Below are 24,603 nucleotides of genomic sequence, written 5' to 3' on the forward strand. Positions count from 1 at the left end.
CAAAGAGGGAAGCAGGTATGGAGTATGAGTATGTTACTGTTCTTTTTTAATTCTAATTTTCTATTTTATTTTTATATAGGTGTTCACGTGGCCTCTCAATTGGAACTATCCTCAGACAAAGCGTTGCTGCATGTAACAAACATAGTTGTTAAACTAGTTTGATCTCTTTCCTAGAATGAAAGTCAGAGAATGTCAGTGATCAGTCTAACACAAGGATAATGTAGGCTATACCTATTAAGACAAAGAAATTTGATTCAGGTTCATATAAATCCACATGCTATGAAGTTGCAGTGTGTCTGCCCACCTCCCTCCAGAAGCAGCTGCAGAGCTGCACAGCCTTGGAGCTGCACTTCTTCGCTTGTAGGAAACGTCTTCATGGCCTGCACCACGAGGCCAAACACGTCCTCTTCCTCTTCCAGCACCAGCAGAGGAATCATGTCTGTGTATTTAGATTAAAAAGTCAAGTACAATGAATATGTGTTTGCAGCAATTCGCCAAACCGTGACTATTTCCTGATTTCTGATTATCTTATCTGAGTCTTCCATTAAACTCACTTTATAGTTTTATAAGCAACCAGATCAAACAAAAGCTTCAACCACTGATCAATCATTTAGTTTTAGAATTTTTAAGCTATCCACCAAGACTGTTGTATCTATGCATTAGCGATGTTATCAGAAAATGTTTTGGTTTTTTTTATAACTGCATTTTGGATAGGTGGTCAATATCTCCTGACAAAGAGAGGTATTATTGGGTTACTGCATTGCTGCTGGTTTCTTGTCCTTAGCAGAGCAGTTACTGGCATTGTAAAAGTTTTGTAGACACCTGAATTAGCAGAACCGCTGCCTTTCTAAGAAGCTTCACATCACACAACTACACATTAGGGTAGAAAGGAGTGTGAACAAACAGCTCACTTAAAGAAAGAAAGTGAAAAGTTGTTCTACAAATAGAGTTTTGCCCATGTGACACCAGACGAGGGAATCCCCACATACCGGGTGTGTAAGACACTTTGACAGAGATTTACAGTCAACTAATTGGCAAATTCTCTTTTTGGATTCAGCTTTTCTAAACACATATTTGTTTCTAAAAAGTTTTCTAATACTTTTTACTTTTTATCTGTTAATATGACCAACTTCAATCTGGTGACATTAAAGAGTCTTAAATGAGCTTTGCTAAAACTTTTGGCAGTGTCATTTCGAGCAGGAAGGATCTTTAGTGTAGTCATACCTGATCTGAGCAGCAGTGCCAAGGCTCTGAGTGCAACCATGGTCACTCGACAATCTGCACTGTACTGAGATAACACCTTAAGGATCTGCCTGGAAAACACATAAGTACAAGCAAAACCCAGGGCTGTAGTCAGATCAGTGAAATCATTCTTCCATCTCCATGCAAAGGTCAAACTTTTGCAAAAATCAACTAAAATTTTTATATAATTAATATCTTTAAACTACTTCATCCTAAATACTGATAACTTGATTATCATGAGATCAAAAATGACTTTGTGTCTGAGCATAATTGTGTAAGAATTACTGCTAACACAAGTACTTGAAATGGAGAAAAAGACTAGTACCAGAGCAACTGGTGACTGTGGAGGCCATTTAAAGTTCAGTGAAGTCATTGTTGTGTTCAAGAGACCAGTTTGGGACAATTAGCTTTATGACAGGGTGCATTATCCTGCTGAAGATGATGGGTACATTGGTCATAAAGGGATGGGCATGGTCAACAACTACAGTCAGGTAGGCTGTGGCTTTTTGGTAAACATTCAGGGGCACAAACTGTGTCAAGAAAATATTCTCACACCATTACACCAGCAGCAGCAGCCTGAACAGTTGATAGAAGGCAGGATGGCTCCACATATTTATGCAGTTTGTGCCAAACTCTAACCCTACCATTTGGATGTTTTAACAAAAATTAAGAGTCATCTGACCAGGTAGCACTTTTCCAATTTTCTGCTGTCCAATTTTGATACGAGTGTGTAATCTGTAGCATATGTTTCCTGTTCTCAGCTAACAGGAGTGACACCCTGTGTGGTTTTCTGCTGCTGCTGTAGCCCATCTGCTTCAAGGTTCAATGCGTTGTAGGTTCAGAGATGCTCTTCTGCATACCTTGGTTTTAACAAGTGGTTATTTGAGTTACTGTTGTCTTACTATCTGTTCTAATGAGTCTGGCTGTTGTCCTGTGATCTCTGGCATCAACAAGGCATTTTGCCCAGAGAGGTGCCGCTCACTGGAATAGAGATGGCTGTGTGGGAAAATCCCAGCAGCTTGTGAAAAATTCAGACCAGCCCATCTGGCATCAACAACCGTGACGCATTCAAAGTCCGTTCAATCACCTTTTTTCCTCCATCTTAATGTTTGCTTTGAACTTCAGCAGGATGTCTTGACCGTGTCTACATTGCCAAAATGCATTGAGTTGCTGCCATGTGATTGACTGATAGATATTTGCCTTAACAAGCAGTTGAACAGATACACCTAATAAATTGGCAGTGATGGTATGTTATTAATGAATGACTTTGTCTCTTGTTATAGTCTGTATATTTTAACATTTTATGTACCTCCGTGCGGCAGGAGCCATCAGAGTTGTAAAAAAAAAGTCATTTATGTACAACCAGTTGATGGTGAATTAAACCCACACCTCCCAGAGAGCATGGTTTCACTTACTGGTGCACTCCCAGTACCTCCCACTCCTGGGCTTCCTCCATAGGTCTGGTTAGCTGGTCCAGTGTAGTGGGACATATTTCAATCAACTGACACAGCAATGACCAGCCCACCTGTAAAAAGAAGAACACACACTTTATTAGAAAGATGTGAATGAACATGCCAGCCAAGCATTATAATAAACAAAGGAAAAGTAATTATTCTAACATCAAACATACACAGTATTTGTCAAATTGAACTGTGCTGCTTGAGAACAGCACCTTAATCTCCACATGTTTTTGGCACAGTGAGAGTACTCATATATGACCCATATATGAGTCTTACAGTCTCACTTTCAGTTTGCTTCAAGATGCAATCTTACCTCTGATAAGAGGCACTGCAGTCACAAGACATGCTAGATAATGCACAGGTGTGTCAGTCTACAGATGATTTTTTTTTTTAACAGCACAAAGCTGAGGCTATTTTACCAAAAGATTCTGCAGAGCATGCCTCACCTGTGGTTTCTTCATGTAGCACCGCTTGCCACTAAAATAAAAGTTCATAATGGCCCATTTTTGTTGGGTCTGTCATTACCTGCTGGACTCCTCTACTGCTGATGTAGGAAGACAGAACCGGCATGAGGGGCACGTGGACATCTTTGTCTTCAAACAGTTCAGCTGCTGCAACAAAGAACAGGAGAGAAGAAGACATGATGAGACATGTGAGCGTTGACTAGAGGGACTACAGTATTTTTGTAGGGACTATAATACTATAATATTTTAGTTTATTTGTTAGAAAATCAGTGTAGTGTCCTGTTATTTTAGTTAGCTTTGTGAATGCACAATAGTTTCGTTTCAGTTAGTCTTCTTTATTTCAGTAGTTTAAATTTTCATATCAGGGAACTAGATTTTAGTTGCATTTTAATCAGCTATAATGACCTTAGTATGACTCAAATCGAGATTTTGAAGAACTACACATCATATTTGATAGATAAGATAAGATATACTTTATTTATCCCCCAAACTGGGAAATTACTACGTTAAAGCAGCTAAATAATTAACCTACTGTACATTTGACCTGAAAATAGGTGGATGGATGGTAAAAAAAAAAAAAAAATTGCACAAAAGGAGCAAAGTTAAATAGAAAAACGTGAACAGTTCAGTGAATTACGAGGAGTTTAGTGAGTAAAAACCTTTAAACAGGTATTGCGCTATGAGGTGATAAAAATGATAAGGTAAAATAGCGTGAATGTCACACTGGGCAAATACAATTTGAATGAATTAAAATAAATAAATAAAAATCTGACCTAATTCTCATAAAGCAATGAAACAGTGAAATTCTGGCTGTTTGTGAGCAGCGTGATGATGCGCACGCTGGGACAGTGCGGTTCCTACCATAGTCTGTGTGCGCCAGGAAAAGCAGATCCTGGATGATCTGAATCAGCGTGCACAGCTGCCGGTCTTCCTGGGGAGTTTTCAGCCTCACTAGAAGTTTCTTCAGCCTTTCTTCCAGCTCCTCTTTGTTAACCATGGTCTTTAAAGTGCCGTTTTCCAACTGAAGACTTGACGTGCATTGAGGTCAATCACTGCGCTCCCTCAGACCCGACAATGGCCTTCTAGCGGCCACACTGCATTCAGCAGTGGCATATAAAGAAATCACTGAGCAGTTACTGTAGTTAGTCATGTCATTACACAATATTACTGAATATTTGCTATGTTACATAATAATACAGTAGCTATAGACAGCTATAAGTGGCTGTCGCGACAGGGGAAGCGGTGAGTGTCGCGGAGTTTCGGTTCCGACATCACAGTCCTCGGCTAACTTTCCTGTGGCAGATAATATGTTCCTCTTTCCGGAGTCAGATACTTTCTGTTGTTTCTGCGTGAAAATGAAGCGAGTCCTCTCTGAAGGCGTGTTCCTGCTTCCCAACGGTCACATGATATGACGCCGGGCAGGGAAAAAAACTTCCCGTTTACAGAAGAGGAAGCTGACGACTTTCTCTGACAGGGGGAAGCTGTCACAGAGAGTCAAGTCAAGCGGCGCAACGCGTATATCAGGCACCGCAGCTGCGCTTATGTTATCCCCTAGCGTTTTTCTTTTGTTTAATGTATGTACTTATTTATTTATTGACTTACTTTTTTTACTTAGCGTCATTGAGCCCTCCCACCCGGTGTCTAATATTGACCTGATACTGACACGCGCTGTGTTTAAATCAGGAAATATTTGTTTGGCAGGTAAAGCAAATTTTAAAGCATTTAAAAAATGTATTAGAGTTCGTCAGGTGTCCCAAACCAGTAACCCATGAAACTAGATCCCCGTCATCGAGAGCGCACGGAGGAGGAGCCGCTCCGTGCTGGTGTACGATACTGGAAAATGATCCCAGGATCCTGACCGCTGGGATCCGTCTTCTTCCTCGGGGCTTTTTTAATTCCAGTAAAATAATTGAATAATTAAAATTAAATTGAATTTATTATTTGAATGTCTGCAAATATTTTATGGATAATCGTTCTGCTAAAGTAAGAGTTTATGATGATGGAAGTGGAAACATTACGCTTTGGAGCTGTTTTTCTGGTAAGGGTACGGGACGATTTCACCACATTGAGGGCCAATGGATGGATAATACACTCACAGTCAGTCAGCTGTCCCAGTGTGTGCTGAGTTCATTGATCTACTTTTGCACCCAGAGAAAATGTCTCTGCTGTTTGTCTCCTGCTTTGTATCTGCAATCTAAGACATACCTTTGCATTATGTGCATGTCATTGTAAATATGCATAGATTTTTGTGTGTGTGTGTGGAAGACAGGTACTGTGACATGCTGTGGAAGAGAACCAGAGATTAATAATAAGTCATGATTAAATACAGAGTGGGGTACAAACAGAGTAAAAAGACCTAGGCCTATAGCAGCATAACTAAGGGATGGTTCAGGGTCACCTGATCCAGCCCTAACTATAAGCTTTATGAAAAAGGAACGTTTTAAGTCTAATCTTAAAAATAGAGAGGGTGTCTGTCTCCCAAATCCAAACTGGGAGCTGGTTCCACAGAAGAGGGGCCCGAAAGCTGAAGGCTCTGCCTCCCATTCTACTGACTGAAACTCTTCAAATAAACCATTCATCTCGGTCAAAGCCGTGTCATCTGCTCAGCCCGAGATGTGCAATAATGTCATTTTACTGGCATTTGCTTATTTTTGGATTCACCTGCTTGTAGTTTTAACTGTTTGGTTTGCATGGAAACGCATTTTATCAGCTTATAGCTATGATTCTGACGTTTCTGTGGCTATTAAATATGTTTGTTTGTTTTTGTTATCCTTTCAACCCCCAAGGAGCATTATTATGATGGTGCAAGCAGCACTGGGTACTTGGCCTGGAGGATAAAAACTACTCAGAGATCCACTGCTCGAGGCAGACAATCATCATATGGAGGTAAACCATTAACAACACTTGAGGAAGATCTGAAGCTACAGGGATGAGGGTGAATTATTATTTTTTTTTTTTAAGTATTTTCTTATATTGTATAACATTATCTGAATCCCACTTTGTTCCAGAGACTGTCCTGAGTGAAGAAGAGTGTAAGGAAGCCATCGCACTGATTAAACATTCAACCGATGAAGACACAATCAAGAAGATGATGAAGTTGACTTCCTTGACCCACAACAGTTGAGCAACGTACTCTACGTCTTTCCACGTTTCAAAGATGTCAAAGGCTTGGTAATTATTTAAATGATTATTTTGACTGTTGTGAATGATGTGTATTTTTGTGACAGTCAAAAAAATGAATACAATTAATGTGGCTGTGAAATGTTAAAGTCCTTCATTATGCTCACCCTAGGTGGAGCAGGATTTTGTTCTGATGTTTGGAGAAGATGTCTCCGGCAAGTTTCTGGAGAAACGGGCGACCACATTCAAGAGAAAAAAAGGCCAACAATGCAGAAAGCTTCCACCCACTAGTGAGCTAGAAGATCTCCTGGCAGCTGCCACTCCTGAGGATGGCACTGAAGTGGATGATGACATTGGTAAGTATGACTCTTTCCATATTCCATTGGGTGCAGTTATCATGTGAGCCTTGCTTTGTGATGCACACATAACAATTGAAAATGCAGAATAACCAAATTTTGCTGATGGTCAATTTAACATCAACTTTCTGTTGTCACAGGTTGGGACAGTGACCTCTCATCAACTTTGCTGCTGCTACACCTGATTCCCCCCTCTGCCATGGGTCGTAAGAGACCAGGGAAGGTGTCTGCTTCCCAAGCAGAGAAGCATCTTGTGGTTTTCAAGAAGGTTTGTATTTGTTGCTAATTTTGTTTTTGAGGTTGTTTCACTGAGGTAGTTTCAGTTTTAGGGTAATGGTGACACACACCTAGTTAAATGTTGTATACCCACGAAAGCTGTTTTTGTGTAATAATACAGCCATAGAATTGTAATGGTATTGGTGTTTTTCCTTTTCTCAGACAGGAACCAACGTCCAAGAACATCTTGATGGCATCACGACAAGCACACAACCCTATCTCCTGGCTGTAGGACGAAGGAAGAAAGCAGTCCACCAGTTCTTCATCATCCTTGACAAAAATGCCATTGCTTGCAGCTCAAAATCCTCTCTTGGTGCCTTTGACGAACTGTTTAAGGCACATTATGTATTTGCCACAACATACAAACCCATGCTGTGCAACATGTTTACATTCATCCAGACCACTGTTTACAACGTAGATGTTGGCAAAGTGAAGGAGAGTCCTCGTGTGGCAGAAATTCGGGCTAGGTTGCTTCACTAGTACTTGAACAAATCTGTTTGGCATGAAGTGTTTTGTTTGTGAGACAGAGTTTAGTTGCACAAATGCACTTGTTCGGCATATATGAGTAGTTCATGGTTACTTGGATGGAAAAAAATCTTCGCCTTAAATGTGCTCATTCTGGATGTGGCCGTGTGCTTGGAACGTTTTCTGGGTTTAGGAAACATTTAAACACCAAACACACCAACAATATTGACCAACAAGTTAACAATGTCAAGTCAAGCAGAGCAGATCTTGGTGATGCAGGAGAGATGTTGACTGCTAATCCAGAAGAGAGAGCCACAACATCTACTCTGTTGAAGTCCAACAGCAGGATTTTAGATATGTGTGCTACTGTTATCGCACAACTCAGAGCAGCTGGATTAAGTCAGTCTAATGTTAAGAGATTTGTGTCATCCATGGAAGAAGTTTTGAGACTCACAGTCAGGCTATGGATGTAGCTTTACAGTGCTTGTCTTCAGAGGATACAGAAAATAGGAGCAAAGTAGAGCAATCATTCAAAACATTGGAAAATCCATTTGAAACTTTAAATTCTGAAGCAAAGCTAAACAAACATTTAAGAGAGAAATGGGGATTTGTTGAGCCTGTTGAAAAAGTGCTTGGCACAAGATTTGACAGCAGAAGAAACAAAAGTACTGGGACATATGATCAAGTCATTGTAACTGATAGGTTTGCTTATATTCCCATTTTGGAAACGCTGAAGAATATTTTACAAAAAAAAAAGAACTTGCAGACCTGTTAAAGCCCAGGTATATTCCCAAAGTAGGTGTATATGCAGACTTGAGAGATGGCCACCTATTCAAAAAGATGCCCTTCAGATTCAGCTGTTTTATGACGACTTTGAAACTGCAAATGTCTTGGGACCTAAAAAGAGTTTACATAAATTAGGTGCTATATATTTTCCTCTAAGAAATTTTAATCCAATTTTTAATTCATCTTTGATTAATATTCATTTATGTGCTCTAGTCCATGCACAGGACATCAAACGATACAGCTTTAATTTGATACTTGAACCTCTTGTTAATGATCTGAAACTGCTTGAGATAGAGGGACTTCAAGTTCCAATTTCTGAACATGCGATTCGTGGTACTGTTGTTCAGGTCACAGGGGAGGAGTTATATGAGCCTCCAATAACTTAATGCAGTGTTAAACAGCATGAGAATCAGAGTTGATTTGTCACCACAGTGGAGTAACTTATTAACTCTGCTTAGAATCATATTTACACTCATCAGAGTTATTTGACTTGTAGTGTTAAGTTTTATTAACACTGTACAGTGTTAGTCAGTGTTAATTTTTAACACTAATTTGAGTTAAATTGTACTCTGAAAATGTAACACTATGGAAAGAGTTAAATTGACACCAACTCCAATAAGGACCAAATAGATTCAGACGCACTGTTAAATTTAGCTCTAAGCGTTGATTTAACACTGCAAAATTTACTGTGTACATTAATAAAACTTACTCCCCACAGCTGTGTCATCCATCCATCCATCTATCCATTCATTTTCTTCCTCTTATCTAGGATCGGGTCGGGGGGGGGGGGGGCAGCCCAAGGAGAGAAGCCCAGGCCTCCCTCTCCCCAGCCACCTCCACCAGCTCATCCGGGGGGGGCTCCGAGGCATTCCCAGGCCAGCCGAGAGATATAATCTCTCCAGCATATCCTGGGTCTGCCCCCGGGGCATCCTCCTGGTAGGACATGCCCGGAACACCTCACCCAAGAGGCCAACTAAAGTAAATGTGAATGTTATTAAGAAATCATTAGACAGGAGGGTGTTTTCAGGAAATATTGTAAAGTCTTTAGTTTCTATGCCATTGAAACTAAAGACTGTCCTGTTACATATATATTATAGATATATAATTCAGTTTAAGTACAAAATATTGTTTTTGTTTTTTCTAAAGTTTAGCTTTAAATTTAGTTAACTATAGTATTTTTCACACTTTGCTTAAGGATCGTTTTTAGATTAATTTTAGCTCACTACAGCAACCTTGACAAACACAAAGCCTTTTCAGTATAGTTCATATTTGTGTATTTGTGTACAGTCCTGAAAAATACTACTCAATAATACTCAATATTAGTGAAGATCATAATTTCACGAATTCTTGTCAAATAGCAATAGCAGACTTTGCCTAACAGGTGCTCTGCAGTATACAGCTGCCTCTTACAAGATGTTTTTTTTTTTCTTTTCTTTTTTTGTGCTGCATTGGAGTCCCCTTTAGTCACAGTCTTGTTGTGAAACATTAACGCATGACTGAATGTCTATTTTAAAATAAATGCAGATGTGTATTTCAGCTTTCACCTATTTGTGTGTGGTTATTGTTGCATAGGTTATTTTACATTTTGACTGTAGAAGTATTTAGGTGCTGTTGTGTGTTATATTTCTGTTTTTGTTTAAAGATTGTAGTCATGAATGTAAACGTAGAATATAGGAATACTTGGTGCGTTTTAAAGCATACATTAGATCTTTTGCTTAATTTTCATGAGGAAAGGCGCTGTTGGAAACGTGTCTGTTTGTTCTCACTAAAGAAAATTCCACTCATATTTGTTGGGATAAAGTCTAATAAAATGATCATAGTGTACATTTCTGACATCTATCGTGGCCAGTGCAGATTCCTGGTGTTTGACTTAACCACGGCTGCGGGATAGGAACCGGTTAGATGACTTTTTAGAGCCACAGTGGGCGTGTTCACCCTTTGGGATAATATCATATGATCCACCTAAGAAACTTCCTGTTTGTTGAGCACATCGACAACAGCAGTCTTCCCCAAGACAGCAGTTTTCACAGGTATGTTTGGTTTCGGGGTTTGTACAAATAGTTAAGGTAAACTTACAACGTAAAGCAAGTCCAGGCAATGAGATTTATTTAACTTTTTTGCAAACAAAACTCGTGATTCTTTACATTATATTAGTAAATTAAGTAGAAGTTACATACAGAAATATACATGAAATTCGTATAGCCCCTAATTCTAGGGGATGTATAAAAAACAAAATATTTGAAAATTGGTCAGCCACGTTTTTGCCGAATTATCGAGTAGATAATACAGATGTTGTAAATTCTGCCTTTAACTACATAAACCTCGACGCTGAGTGAGGGCTTGTTAAAATTGTATATTTTAAATGGAGTTTGGCGCTGCGCTACAGAGAAACCGTAAATTATCCGTTTGGGAGAAAAAAAAAAAAAAAACATTTTGCAGCCAGTTGGGCACGTGACGTCACGCGCAAACATGGCCGCGCGCAGAGTGTAGAAGTAGTCCTGTCAGTGGTAAACAAAACGTCTGAAAACTGCCTAAAGTCATTAGCCCACATCATCCAGGCAAATTTTCCCACGACGCGACAGTGAAATCTGCGACACTAGCAGAATCTAGCGCTCGGTTACCCACAGGAGCTTATCACGAAATGCTGTGATCACCTTGGTTAGCAAGTATAGCTGCTAAAATCAGGACGTGGGGGGTTTCTTCCCCGTTGCTTTTTCGAGCTGGACAGCTAAACACACACACAGGTTTGGATTTTCGGTTAATGCTGTCGTTTTGTTGGGATTCACTGTAAAAACAAAAATAAAAAATAGATTGCTGTGATTTGTAGTCTCTCTTAGTGGCAAATGACTGCATCCATTTACACGTCACTGCCACGTCCTGTATGTATCACAGAAGTATGTCACCTGGCCCATTTAATTAAGGGGTGACCTGCAACCCCTGGTGAGCTTAACCCCTGGTTTCTCCTGTGCGCAGCAGCTATGAGTACAGCTTGGAGGACATGAGCAACCTTATGGCCAGCAGGAGACAGAAAGCGGGGGACGATGGAGAGCGGAGTCTCATAGGACCTCCATCTGGGGGTGCAAATGAGAATCTCCTGGATCGAGAGCCCTCCACGCCACTTTTTGTCTATCTGTTGGCATTTTTTTCTGCCTTGGGGGGATTCCTCTTTGGGTATGACACTGGAGTGGTCTCTGGTGCTATGCTGCTCCTAAAGAAGGAGATGAACCTGAATGCCCTGTGGCAGGAACTCCTGGTTTCCAGTACTGTGGGAGCTGCAGCGCTCTCTGCCCTGAGTGGAGGCTTCCTGAATGGATGGCTGGGGCGCAGGATTTGTATCCTTGTGGCCAGCTTTATCTTCAGTGTCGGTGGCATCATAATGAGTCTGGCCCCGGACAAGGTGGTCCTTCTTGTTGGCAGAATTATAGTTGGTTTGGGCATAGGTGAGTTGGTGGTTTTAATATTAGAGCCATTGTATCCAGGTAAAGTGACCATTATGATTTTGTTAATCTGCAACCCCATATTTGACTTTCACACAGTGTTTCATAATAATATGTCAAGTATTTAAAAGCAAATACAAAGTTTCCAGCTTGTGCAGAACTACACTTGGATAATAGTTACCTGAATTAAACACAGGGCTTTGGATCATATATTAAAATGTGTTATGAATTGGGAGTGCATCTTTTGTACATCAGCATGAAACTCTTATCCCCACTGTCAGGCATTGCTTCCATGACTGTTCCCGTATACATCGCAGAGGTTTCCCCTCCTCACCTGAGAGGTCAGCTGGTCACTATCAATTCCCTCTTTATCACTGGTGGCCAGTTCATTGCCAGTGTGGTTGATGGGGTTTTCAGCTACCTGAGACATGATGGCTGGAGGTACACAGGTTTTCTACTGTTACCCGTGCTGTATATGACGGGTCTAATTTAGTTTTATTTATCCCATTTGTTGCCATTATTCGAAACTTTGGCTGCTGTGTGTAGTTTCTGACTGCCTTAATTCATAATCCATCAGTGCCAACAAGTGGTTGTTTCTTCTCTCTTCACTCGTCCATGCTTTAGGTACATGTTGGGCCTTTCCACCCTTCCTTCCGTGCTGCAGTTTTTTGGTTTTATTTTTCTGCCTGAGAGCCCTCGTTGGCTCCTCCAAAAGGGCCGGAGCGAAGAGGCCCGTCAGGTTCTCAGCCAGATCAGAGGAGGCCAGAATGTTGATGAGGAGTATGACACCGTCAGAACCAGCATTGAGGAAGAGGAGAGAGAAGCAGGTGAAGGTAAAAGATCTCTGGGAAAACAGGAAGTTATGTAACAGAACGGGGTTCATCTACATGTGCTTAACCACATTGTATGTTTTCATTTTTTTTCTGTTTATTTTTAGGTCGGCTTGTTATTTTGCGTGTTCTCAGACATGCTCCAACTCGCCGGGCTCTCATCGTTGGTTGTGGGCTTCAGATGTTTCAGCAGCTGTCTGGGATAAACACCGTCATGTAGGCCGACTTTTTGTCTGGGAATAGTTTCAGAAAGCCTGACGATACCCATCACTCTAAAACTTCAAGTGGTAAATCAGAGCCTGTGTTGTTAATCTGTCCTGATCTGTCCTGTACTTTATCCTAGGTATTACAGTGCAACCATTCTGCAGATGGCTGGGGTGCGTGATGATAAACAGGCAATATGGTTGGCTGCAGCAACTTCAGCTACCAACTTTGTGTTTACCTTATTGGGAGTCTGGCTTGTGGAGAAAGTGGGTCGCAGGAAGTTGACGCTGGGCAGTCTTTTAGGTGTGTACTACAGAAAGTCCTACAGAGATTACTTGATTGGTAGATGATTTACTTCATTTGCGACATGACATCATCCACTGGTTTGTGAAGTCTAATTACTGAGCCCTGATTGGAACATTTTCACTGTTGCCAGCTTTTTGGTTTAAAACCAGGGGTTGAATTTGTCTGTGACACGCTCATTAACTAACAACTAGACAATCAAAAGTCCTAAGCCTGGATAATGATCATAATTTACAAAACAGACTCAGTGTTATAGTCCGTATGACCCAAAATGAGCAACTGAGCCCATAAACTCATCAGGAAAGTGTTTACAGTGGTCAGGACTGAGGGCATTTTCACATAGATGTCTCTAGGACAGAAAGACACACACACATTTTAGGTACTTTCGTATCGGTTTCTCTTTTGAAAGTTTGTCCGTCTTACTGGATCTATACTATCTGTGGTTATTCCATTACATTTAGTCAATAATATTATTCAGAGGCACATAAAATTAACTGGGAAGATCTGGATCTTAGTTTCTTTATGCAAACATCCTTGCAGGATTTATTTATTCAGAATTTTGTGTTTGTTGTCCAATGCAGGTACTGGTCTGAGCCTGGCTTTGTTGGCAGTTGGGTTCTTGCTGTCTGCCCTGAACTCTCCTCCTATAACCGTCCACCCATTTGACCCTCAAAACTCAACCTGTAGCATATATGGGTAAAAAATTAAAATCAGAGTGCAGTCACTTTAATTTCTATTTATTTTTGTATTGAAACATGGTATGTGAACAGTTCAACTTCCTTTTTTTGTGTACTATGTGTGATTCAGCATTTGGTTGAATTATGACATTTTGGTGGCTTCGTGGTGATGCTTATCTCGGCATTTCTACACTGACAGAAGCCACATCTGTGTCAAATGCAGCTTCTGAACTGACAAACATTTCACTCACTTTCATTCCTGGAGTGCCTGTATACACCTCTGTGTATCCCACCCTTCTTTCTACCTCCAAAAATAGCTGTATTTGTTTATTGAATTTAATCTTATTCAAAGGCTTAAAGTCTGCTGCTCAGTAGATTTGGTGACGCCTTGTGTGAGTGCGTTTGCATTCATCTCTGTCCTGCAGGTCTTGTGAGGGCTGCATGTTGAATCCGGATTGTGGATTTTGTTTCCTTGAAAATGGCACCAACGTGTATGGCTCCTCCTGTGTTCCGGTCAATCAGTCATGCACGGATCACGCGGCCTGGGGAAGGTCAGATTATTATTATTTTTTTTTTTATCATCATTGTGGGGTGAAAGTGAAAGTGGTTGCATTGGTTCACAGAGTCTGAGGTGTGGATCACATTTCAAGATCCTGAAAGTCATTCCAGTGACTTTTTCTTACAGTTAATGATGCTTAGGTGGATGGATGGAAAGACAAATCATAGCAAAAATACATAAAGAAATAATCAAATGTTACTGCCAGACTGTTGGAAACGAATTAACTGGGAAGATATAACTTAAATTTTACTAATCACTAATGCATCCACTGTCAAGGTAAAAAAAAAACAAAAAAACATTTGAATAATTATAAACTATCCTTTCACATAAAATGCTAACCAAATACATAACAGATACAGTTTGAACAGTCAGTTATTAACTTACAATACCCTCTTTGTTGTAACACAATGGTCAGGAGGAACAAAAAGGTGGAGTTTTTTAGCCTCCTGTGTGTCTAACAGGATACAGTGTTATGTGATGGGTGTGGTGATGTTGGGGAGGGTAAGCTTTTTAAACTTGAGTTGGATGTCTGAGAGCAAGAGTACAGTTCGGTTTCCTGACTTTGGCTTTAAAGTATCCTTAAAATAGAAGTTTCTGTGACCGGCGCTACAGTTTGATTGTTTTGCGCATGAAATGTTATGACGATAAAATGTGCATAATTTATCCCAAAAGTTGAGACAAGTAGCTCAATAAAAGAAAATGCAACATATACAAATGTTTCAAAAGGGGGAAAAAACTGAACAAAACAAAGATTCAGTTTTATGGGAAAAAATAAACTAAAAGTAATTAAAAATCTAAATATAATACAGTGAAAGTAAAATAAACTAGAAGCACTCAGAGAGCGCAAACCTCCGCCAAGGCCATAGGGTCACTGATGCTGTAATACGTGTATGTAAATACTGTGAAATAATCTTTCATCTTTCCCAGACAACAATAACTCCCTATCCCGCAATAGTGAAGAATCTTTTAAAAAATTCCTGGATCCAGATCGTGATCCGGATCACCGTCAAAATTTAATCACTTCTTCCTCTTGTCATTTCCAACCACTCCACAAAATTTCAGCGAAATCCGTTCATAACTTTTGGAGTAATCTTGCTGACAAACAAACAAACAGACAGACAAACAAATCAACGCGAATGAAAACATAACCTCCTTTTAATGAAATAAAATCGGAATGAAATACATTATGAAGTAAAATATGTTTGAAATTCTCTCCCTTTTTTTTTTTTTTTTTTTAAATCCAGGTGTTCCAATCGAACAGAAACGAACAACAGTCCAATTTGGGCCTACAACTACTGTCCCACACCCTACTCCTGGATTGTTCTTCTGGGCCTCATCCTCTACCTTGCATTCTTTGCTCCAGGTTTAAAATAATTTCTTCTTTTTTTTTTTTTTTTTGTCCTGAATGTCTCACATCTTTGCTCATCTTATTGCAGCTGAACCTAAATGTGCTGAGTCAGTTTCCATAATTTAGTAAACGTGATTGTGAGGCCACTGTTGCGCCACATTATGAAGCCAATGAGTGAGAGTTAGATCTGACTGCTGTCCTCTTATTGGCTGCAAACTTGTGATCGACAAATAGCCAAACAAAGAACAAACAAGTGTTTTTGTAATCAGATGAGTCGCGTCTCATCATTAAAGAAAAAACTTACGCCTTAGCTTCACTTTTCAGACCCGGAAGCTTGGTCCAGCTTTTATACTAAAACGTGTCTATTCAAATATTTTCAAATTGGAAAAGAACAAAAATATCACTTTTTAATATTGTGTAATGTAACACAAAGAAACTAGACATGAAATAGAAGCTATTTCCCAAACATAGGGAAATGCTTGTCCATAATTCCTCTTCCAAAATTTATTTGTGTGATCATAATCATAAAGAATAGCTAATGTGTTGATGCATGCCTAATGTGCTAAAATTATGCCTACCACACATATATAGGAATGGGCTCCATGCCTTGGACAGTGAACTCGGAGATCTACCCACTGTGGGCGCGCAGTACTGGCAACGCCTGCTCAGCCGGGGTCAACTGGATCTTCAACGTTCTGGTGTCTCTGACATTTCTTCATGTTGCAGAGTTCCTTACTTATTATGGTAAGACTGCTGAAGATTTTAGTGGCCATTCATTACGGAGGTTATGTTTCTGGCTTGTGTGCGCACGCATATTCTTAGTAGTGAGGAAATTTTGCAACTGGACGTGACAATTCTGGACTTCACTGAGCTCCTGAGAGCGACTCAGTCTTTCACAAATGTTTGTAGAAGCAGTGGTGCTTGGTTTATACATCTGTGGCCATGGAAGTGATTGGAACCCCTGAATTGAATTATTTGCAGGCGACTTTTCATAAAATGTATTTTATCTTTAAAACTCTGCTTAAAATTTGACTTCCTTTGCTTGTATTGGCAACATTTAGGAAATGATACTGGTATATGGGAATTCTAAATATCCCATCATAGTTTGTATCCAAATATGCCACATTTGACCTCTGACTTTCACATCTGCCTTTCTATCAAGTTGACCCCAAACTCTGTTCTAGCTTGAAATAACAAAAGTACTTTGCACTTGTTAGCCAAAATAAACAAGTAAATTACATAGTTATCTTTTTTTTTTTTTGTCCTCATCCATCTCTATGTGTTTGCTATTGTTTTCCATCTTTTAAGGCAGCGCCTCTAGAGGGCAGCATGGCCGCAGTCACCTATCTCCCCATGTTTTGTTGATTGTTGTTTGTCTTTTCTTGGATGAGTGTTCTGGAACGCAATTTCGTTATATGTCTGACATATGATGACAATGAAGCTATTCTATTCTATTCTTCTAAAAGTAATCAAATGGCTTAAGTAGTTAGCTAACTAGCTGACTAAAAGTCATGAATTTTAATAGGTGTACAATGAGAAAAAATGCATTTTTTCCTTTAGTTTTTTTTTTTCTCTATTTGAGTTTTTGCATTCACAGCCAAGAGTTTCACAGCTTCAAACCTAATCACAGAAATCCCTGTATTCCAGGTGCATTCTTCATGTACACGGGCCTGGTGGTGTTGGGTCTCCTCTTTGTGCTGGGCTGCCTCCCAGAGACCAAGGGCCTGCAGCTGGAGGAGATTGAGCACCTGTTCACCGGTCGGCTCTGCTCCTGTGGAGATCCCTCACCCAGCGACAATCGTCATGTCCACTACATCCGGGTAAAAGGCAGCAACTACCTCCCCTCTGACAACGACGCCTCAGATGTAGAGTAGACTGGGACGGCTTCTTTCCCCTCTGTCTTTTGGTTTCCCCGTCTTGTTGTTTAAAGATTGGGATGGCTGCTCACGCAGGGAGGAAAGGTAGTCACGTCTCGAACGTGACCAAACACAGGCTTGAGCTCCCCGGGGGCTGACTGTAACTGATGCTTTCCTTCATTCAAGCGAATCTTTCTTTATTTTTACTTCTGCTTTTATCTCGCCTGGGAATCAGGCTACATCGTATTTATTTCTTTAGTGCATTCTCCTTATTTCCCATAATCTTTCATGCAATTAAAAAAAAGGGAATATTGTGACAGTGTTGCTGGGATCATAAAATCCTTGTTTTCCAAACTGATCCGACAATAATGACAGATATTATTTTTAGAAACAATTGATGGATAATTCACACAGTTGGTTGCTTTGCTGACTCATCATTTATTTTAACATATTTCCCTTAAGTTGCATGATTTCTGTCTAATCATCCATTGTTTATAGAATACATAAATGATATACCAGCAAGAATGTCTTTGTTAAAAAGTCATGGTGTGGTGTCTAGAAACGAAACTACTTTCACTCTTTTCTGCCATATTTGGACTTTTGCATATCTGCACAATCTTTTATAAATCATTAACATGGGTTTAATCTTTTAATCAGGTGTAAAAAAAGAAAAAAAAAGAAAAGCTAATCACTTGTTTCTGTTGATTGCAAAGTGGGAAAGTTTGCACTTTAAAGCCAGAAAGGTGTCTTTAAGAAAACATGAAGTTCATGTTTTCTATGTGCCAGATTGCTATAGCAAGTTGTTGTTTTTTTGTTTTTTTTTTTAGCAAAGTTTGGAATTCAGCCCAGCAAACTATGGAGCTGTGGAGTCAGACAGTGGTATAGCCTATATAACTGTAAGTAATATGTCGAGGTATTAAAGTGCTACATAGGTTCATGTTATAACAGTAATAAAAATGTCTTTCATGTTCACTTTTATATCTTTGTTGTTGCAGCTCAGATAATCCTGATCAAGTACCCCGAACAACTTCCTACAGAGATTTTTTTGTACAGAATGTCAGTTTTTGCACTGGATTAAATACCAGGTTGCTTTATTGGCACTGCTGGCATTTACAGATGATAGATTTCTTAAATTTTTAATGTGTTTTTTTTTTTTTTTTTGGTAACTCAAATACAGGCCATGAAGTGTTTGGAAATTGCACAAAACGCCCACACGGGAACACAAGTATACTTGATACTTGTAGCCACGTAATCTGTAGTTACAGATCTATTGTCCGTTCACATAATGCTGCATTGGTTGCGAAAAATCACAAGAAAACCAATGTCATGATCGTGTCACCCATCCACTTTTCATCCAAAATCAATCAATTTCCCTCCTGTGCTGGACAAGAGTAGACTCCTGCCACCTTTGTACAAGAGTCATCATTTTCCCCTCAGGTGAACAGCTGATTGCTCATTTGTCTTGACAGTTTTGGGGGGAAAATATTTCAGGCTAAAAGGCCATAAATCCATTTTATAGATAAATGAGGCCATCAGCATCAACATTTTGTATAGAAAAAGTTACATCTGTTTACAAGTTACATTGTCTTTTGTTTTCTTCTGTTCATTAAATGTCATATGTGAGAAATAAATGTATACATGTCAAAGCAGCCTGAGCTGTGAAGTCAGTTAATGTGTGTATGAAAAGTGTTGCACAAGTATAACAGAAAGTAATGAATCAAAAATGTACTGTAGTGTTTAGATGTGCCTTAAGGCAACTGCCACTAGGGTTTAAAGCTTCTGGCAACAACTATTAAGTTATTTTTTCCATTAATTGATTGATCACAAGCTCTGTAATATATCAGAGCATAACACAAAGAGCACATCATTTCCCAGAGCTTCTAATCACTTATTAAATTTGCTTGTTGTATCTGACGAAACCAAACTTGAGAGAAGTGTTAACCTGTCTAATAGTTTCAAAGCAGGATAGCAGTTTAATTTTAGGTGATCACAACACTGGAACACTTAAATACTGTTCATCTAACTCGTGGAAGGAGGGAAAACAGAAGACTTTAGAGCTCTAACTAACTGAGGGTATTTCAGTGCATTTTATCATATATGACAATTCAAAAGTTATGATTCCAATTATGTTCTCCCAGGAAAAAGGGAATGCTATTTCAGGCCATGGTTGTTTTGGTGTGATAACCCAATTTTGAGGGGACCTGTGGGAGGCCAGTCAATTTTAATGCGTGGGTGGCCTTCCCCCATGCCCACCCGTGAGTCACAGCCCTGCTTTAAAAGTCAGGCCAATTTAGTTTTGGTTAAGGAGAGTTACATAAGATTTTAAACATAATTACAGTTGTAGATTTTTTTTTTTGCCCACTATAAAGTAAAATGGTATTAAACTATGTCAAGTTAGGATGAAATGTTTGGAAATAAGGAGATCCTGAAAGTGTAGACAAGGAGTGGGTTATTTGTTTAGTGGCGAACCTCTCTCTCTCATTCAGCTTTGGACTTGGCTTCAATTTAATCTACTTTGACATCTGTCTAGTCATTAGTGAGCCTGTATTTTACCAAGCCGCACTGTCCTTTATTAGCTTGTGATGGGACCCTGTATTAATGGTGTTATTACTCAGTAGTAATAACACAATCAGTAGAAAACTCTGGTGTTGTGGAGTGCTGGAGGCTTTTGCTTAATCTAAATATGCTTCTTCAGGAGATCTAATCTTGGCCTATTCTTCGGGTTTGCTGAGTCATGGTTTACCTCTGTAGATGTCGAGTTATGTTTATATTAGACGGGGTGCAAATTACTCAACAGCTCAGATATTTCTGTGTAGTCAGAGCCTTACAAACGTTTCCGCTGTGCGTGACCAGATGTGAATCTTCGTAAAAAAATATACAGATAATCCAGCAGTTTATCCTCTGCTGGCCCCTATGGCACCTTCATACAGTACTATGATCATTCAATCCACAAGATGGCAGTAAAAGCCGACCGAAGTGAATAAATGTTCTGTACTGAACAAAGAAGGGGGAAAAATACTTTATTTTGTATATATTTAAATGTACTTTCTTTGCTCTTTTTGCTGGGAACATTGATTCATATTTTGCTATTTACAAACTAAATGAATTATATGTTTAAAAGTGGGACAACAATATATTAAATTCTAAACTATCTTTGTTATTTATGTTGTAATTACGCTGTAATAAAGTTAAAACGATAGCTACAGCTTGCATTTAATAATGACAGGATTTGTGTTATATTTATTGGTTATTTGATATGGTATTTAAAAGTTGAGCTATTATTGTTTAAACTCAGTAAAATGTAGGAAAGTTAACTTGGTTCTTGACCTTTTTTTTTCTTGTGAATATTAAAATTTCCAAAATAGGCTACATAATTGATGAACAGAAATTATTTTTAAAATTTTTATTTTGACTAAAATAAAATAAAATTGCAACATTCCACTCGAGTTTCATAAAGTTTGTTACATGCATCGGGAATGTGTACTGTGAACAGATGAATAAATAATTTCATGTTACAGTCCACAGAAACAATATCCTTTTTGACTTGCTAATGTATCGAAATTAATAAAAAATCTATCCTGATGTCATTTAGGACTTCTTACAGAGAATCTGATTTTGCCCATCTTTTATAGACACAAAAAGCGCTAGCGTTCTTGTTGTGGTGATCGAAGGTTACCGCTATCAGCGGGCTGCTGACTTCATGCCTGAAAGCCAAATGGCTGATGCCGTAAAGCGGTTCATGGTGCTGTGAGTTCTCCAAGACGCCCAAAATTTAAAAATAAACTAATATTACCATAACCCTTTCTATCAAAAACATAATGATATTTGCCAGAAAAAATTACCTCACGAAATTTACATTTTGGGCTATAGATTCATTCTGGGCTTTCTCTCGAGCGCAGTTTTCGAATAAATATCACCCCAGCCGGCTCCCTGGAGAGGGCGTGGCTTGCTGACGCATTGCGGATCCCTCCCAGCGCGTAAACGGAGCAGAGAGAGGAACGGTGAGGCGCGCGCGCGCGCGTGTGTGTCTGCCCTCACGTGTACGAGCGCGCCAATGGCTCACCAGCAGCCGGAGCGGCAATGTGCATACGGGCTCGAGTCGGAGCTGAAGCATCCGGGCCCAGCTGCGCAGAGATGCAACGTACGTAGACGCGACCTGCGGGCACACTGCCGCGCCTTCTCCCTAATGCCATGGTTAAAACAGTGTTAAGATTTATTTTTGTTTCTTTTGAAATGGCGCCCCTGAAGTCGAGGTGATCCGCTCGCCTGCGGGAGTACTGCGCACTCTTTTCTCGCTGTTTTTCCAGGGCAAGGAGCCAACACAAATAAATTCCCTTTTTTTTTTTTGTTCTTTTCTTTTACTACCTGCTATCGTATGAGGAATCATGACGACGGGGCAGGATGAGAGCTCAGTCCGTGTGGCATTGAGGTAAGCCACTAAAGAGTATTTAAATTTTCCATTAACTCCCAAATGCGTAGCTGTCTCAATTGCCCGGTACCACCTGTCAGTCAGTGCCGCGGGCCTTGCAAACACCTGCAGGTCATCAGCATCATCTTGAGATCTCCAAACACACTTTGACCTGGAAAATGTCCATCTCATTATATTATGCGTTGAGACGCATATTTAGGTGGGCACCTTTTGCTGCTGTTACCGGCTTTCAGGACGTATTTACGGTGTATTTGTTTCTCAGCCGTTAGAATTAGCAGGTTATATGTTGGGGCTCTATCACAGACGTAAAGCATCACGCCCATTGGACAGGTGCGCACACACCATCCTCTGTAGCATGCTTGCTGGGAGGAGTGATGATATCATTTTGTAACGGCTGAGCTACCAGAGAAGGAAAGACAGATGGAGAAGGTGGAAGAGAGACAGTCAGCCTGTGTTTGTCCAACGGTCTGGCCTGTCGTCAAAGCCTCCTGCAGAGACAGTTGATCAATGAAAGAAGAGCTTCACTGACAGTCAGGGTTGAAGGAAAAGGGCAGTGGGCCGTTCACTGCTCCCGTAACGCTGTCAAGTCTGCTCTTTGTTTGCAGACATTCAGTGGACAGTCCAGTCACGGCTCCCAGTGATTCAGTACTGTTAAAATCAATTCACCAGATGGACAGGCTGCTTTACCTTTAATTTCATGCTCTTCATGCTCTCATGCTGAAGAGGGCCGCTCCCACCCAGATGGTGAAGAGGCAGTGACATAATGGGAAACCAATCTCTTTCTCTCCACTTCAGTCTGTTTGTAAATATAGTAATTATTAAAATGTCTCATAATGGCAGCATTGTTGCTTTTTTCCCCCCTCATCTCCATCTGCTTGCATGTGTTATTCAACCTGAAAGGTGCACAAGTCCCTCATCATTGTGACGATTTTGTCTCTGCAGAGCTTCCTGATTCCATTTCTCATTTGGAAAAAAGGCAAATCCACATTTCCTACTGTTGCCACTCCATGTGTCATTGGTGGCTTATTTTTAGTGCTAAATCGACTTGGTCTCAGACGTTGGTTTTGAACATAGATTACATTCACAGTTTTAATAGAGGGAGCGTTGCTTTCTAGAGATGCTGTTTTGTACCCCCATTAAAAAATTTTTTTTTTTTTTTGAGAAATCCCTGAAAAATCTACTTTTATAAAAGTGAACAGACATTTGTTCGGGCAACTGCCTGAACCTGTACAGTTGATTAAAAAACAGTTGCCAACACAAACAGCACGTCACCATCACCAGTCTGTGCTTCGAGTGGCACTTCTCCCCTGTGGAGTTTGTAATGCGGTCAGTTGTCTTTCCCCACCTGGAGTCTCCTCTGCTGGTGCCTTTCTGTTTGCCACTGTGGGGTTTCACAGTCAGTTGCACGAAGTGACATAACGGCCCTGCACTGCCTCACTATAAACATTTACTGCCTCGTGTTATTTCTCAGTTCTGTGGTGTGATTTTACTGGAGACTTGGGATTTTTGTTGAATTTTAGAAAGGTTTTTATTTAACTCTGTAACCTTTAGAGTTCATTTTGTGGTGCTGTAAGGGTTGGGAATGGAGCAGCTCCTGCTATAATACCACCACATAATGATGGTGTCATGTTACAGTGATTTTTGTGGGTCATTGCAAGACAGTTATGTTTGATGCATGCATAACACTATCTCAGTAACCGAAGATGAAAAATATTTAAAAAAAAAAAAAAAAAAAGCAAAAGTCGAGAATTATGCATCTATAAATGAATGAGTTGTGGTGTCAGTTGTTGCAGTTCTATTAAATCTGATTTCTGACATGCACCATTTTCTCCCTTTGAGATTGTTTTTCTCCTGTGCAAGTTAGTTAATTTCTGTTCACTCCACATTCATTCAGTTAATGAGGACCACCAAAAGTCATAAAGCAGAGACTCTGGTTAGTGAAACTGTTATCATATCAGTAATCTAATTCCACAATGACAATAATTTGCCCCACTAGATGAAATGGATAAAAGCAGGTGTTCTATATCGAATAGAAAACCCTGTCCCCTATTGAACAGTTTGAACATGTAAAATGTTTCTGATTAATATGCCAGTTTCATACCAAAAACAGAATGCATGCCTGTCTAAATTGGATGCAAGCATATATTTAAAATGATTTGCATTCTCAAAGTGAGTCACTATGAGAGCATGCAAATATCAGTGAAAGTGTGGACACCAGTCACTCAGGAAGAGGTGGATGTTTTGTGTTGTGGTTCCAGAAACTGTAAACTGTACTTCACTTTGTCCAAACTGTCTGATTGTAAGCATATCTGTCCCAACTGTTTATTTGGTAAATGTACCGTGGAAAGCACAGTTAATCTCTCTCATATTGATACGTACACCTAAATCTGACGCTGTTAGCACAGTTTTGCTAACATTCTGTTTTCATCTGTGATGAGTTTGTAGCGGCACTTTTTTTTACTGCCACAGCTGACAAAACTAAACTTTTCTGAGTGTTAATGTGCGTGTGCACAACCAGTTCAAATCAGGTATGAGAGGTTTTTTTTTTTTTTTTTTTCTCTCAGATAAATCCAACAAGCCCCTGGATATTTTGGTAGGTGTGTGTCAACAAAAACGCCTCCTATGTACATGTGATGGAAAAAGAGCTGAGCTCATCTGACAGACCAGCAGTTTCACGGATGCTGTTTTAGACAGGGTTGCTTGAAAGGACCACTTGAGGTGGGTTAACAGTTTAAGGCTCAAGCTTCTTTTTTTTTTTTTACCTTCATTCAGAAGGTAGCTTGCTCTTTCA

The 24,603-nt window shown here is 39.8% G+C and overlaps 3 protein-coding genes across 12 annotated transcripts in view; 2 read left to right on the forward strand and 1 right to left on the reverse strand.

Moving 5' to 3' along the window:
* Window positions 1-4,551, reverse strand: part of lrrk2 (leucine-rich repeat kinase 2) — a 32,991-nt gene extending 28,440 nt beyond the window's left edge. The window contains exons 1-5 of one of the 3 annotated variants that reach the window (XM_030732415.1): window positions 4,028-4,551; window positions 3,228-3,310; window positions 2,658-2,767; window positions 1,225-1,313; window positions 305-439 (exon numbers count right to left, since the gene is read on the reverse strand). In XM_030732415.1, coding sequence (XP_030588275.1) covers window positions 305-439; window positions 1,225-1,313; window positions 2,658-2,767; window positions 3,228-3,310; window positions 4,028-4,163 — 553 coding nt within the window. In that variant the 5' untranslated portion in view covers window positions 4,164-4,551. Of the gene's footprint in view, window positions 1-304; window positions 440-1,224; window positions 1,314-2,657; window positions 2,768-3,227; window positions 3,314-4,027 lie in introns of all 3 variants that reach the window. The other 2 variants (XM_030732413.1, XM_030732414.1) reach the window with 2 other exon arrangements.
* Window positions 4,552-10,149: 5,598 nt separating this feature from the next.
* LOC115782323 (proton myo-inositol cotransporter-like) lies at window positions 10,150-19,141 on the forward strand. 7 transcript variants are annotated; one of them, XM_030732440.1, is made up of 13 exons: window positions 10,160-10,199; window positions 11,143-11,609; window positions 11,888-12,047; window positions 12,231-12,439; window positions 12,544-12,652; window positions 12,780-12,943; window positions 13,525-13,639; window positions 14,046-14,171; window positions 15,424-15,542; window positions 16,119-16,271; window positions 17,175-17,347; window positions 18,211-18,279; window positions 18,379-19,141. In XM_030732440.1, exons 2-13 carry the CDS (start codon window positions 11,168-11,170, stop codon window positions 18,385-18,387), a joined length of 1,848 nt encoding a protein of 615 aa, XP_030588300.1. In that variant the 5' UTR covers window positions 10,160-10,199; window positions 11,143-11,167; the 3' UTR covers window positions 18,388-19,141. The 7 variants fall into 7 exon arrangements, 6 of the variants coding, with proteins under 6 accessions (XP_030588297.1, XP_030588300.1, XP_030588296.1 ...); XM_030732437.1 differs by having other exon boundaries at window positions 10,150-10,199; window positions 11,146-11,609; window positions 18,211-19,141; XR_004020130.1 differs by having other exon boundaries at window positions 17,175-18,279.
* Window positions 19,142-21,485: 2,344 nt separating this feature from the next.
* kif21a (kinesin family member 21A) overlaps window positions 21,486-24,603 on the forward strand; it is an 82,399-nt gene continuing 79,281 nt past the window's right edge. For both annotated transcript variants that reach the window (XM_030730729.1, XM_030730731.1), the window contains exon 1: window positions 21,486-21,812. In XM_030730729.1, coding sequence (XP_030586589.1) covers window positions 21,769-21,812 — 44 coding nt within the window. In that variant the 5' untranslated portion in view covers window positions 21,486-21,768. The remainder of the gene's footprint in view (window positions 21,813-24,603) is intronic.

The sequence above is a fragment of the Archocentrus centrarchus genome, chromosome 6, assembly GCF_007364275.1.
Source record: "Archocentrus centrarchus isolate MPI-CPG fArcCen1 chromosome 6, fArcCen1, whole genome shotgun sequence".
Taxonomy (NCBI): domain Eukaryota; kingdom Metazoa; phylum Chordata; class Actinopteri; order Cichliformes; family Cichlidae; genus Archocentrus; species Archocentrus centrarchus.

Coding starts and splice junctions, on each gene's coding strand:
- LOC115782323 (XM_030732437.1), top strand. CDS start 11,168: ATGAGCAACCTTATGGCCAGCAGGAGACAGAAAGCGGGGGACGATGGA. Junction 11,610..11,887: donor TATAGTTGGTTTGGGCATAG/GTGAGTTGGTGG, acceptor CCCCACTGTCAG/GCATTGCTTCCATGACTGTT. Junction 17,348..18,210: donor GTCATGTCCACTACATCCGG/GTAAAAGGCAGC, acceptor TTTTTTTTTTAG/CAAAGTTTGGAATTCAGCCC.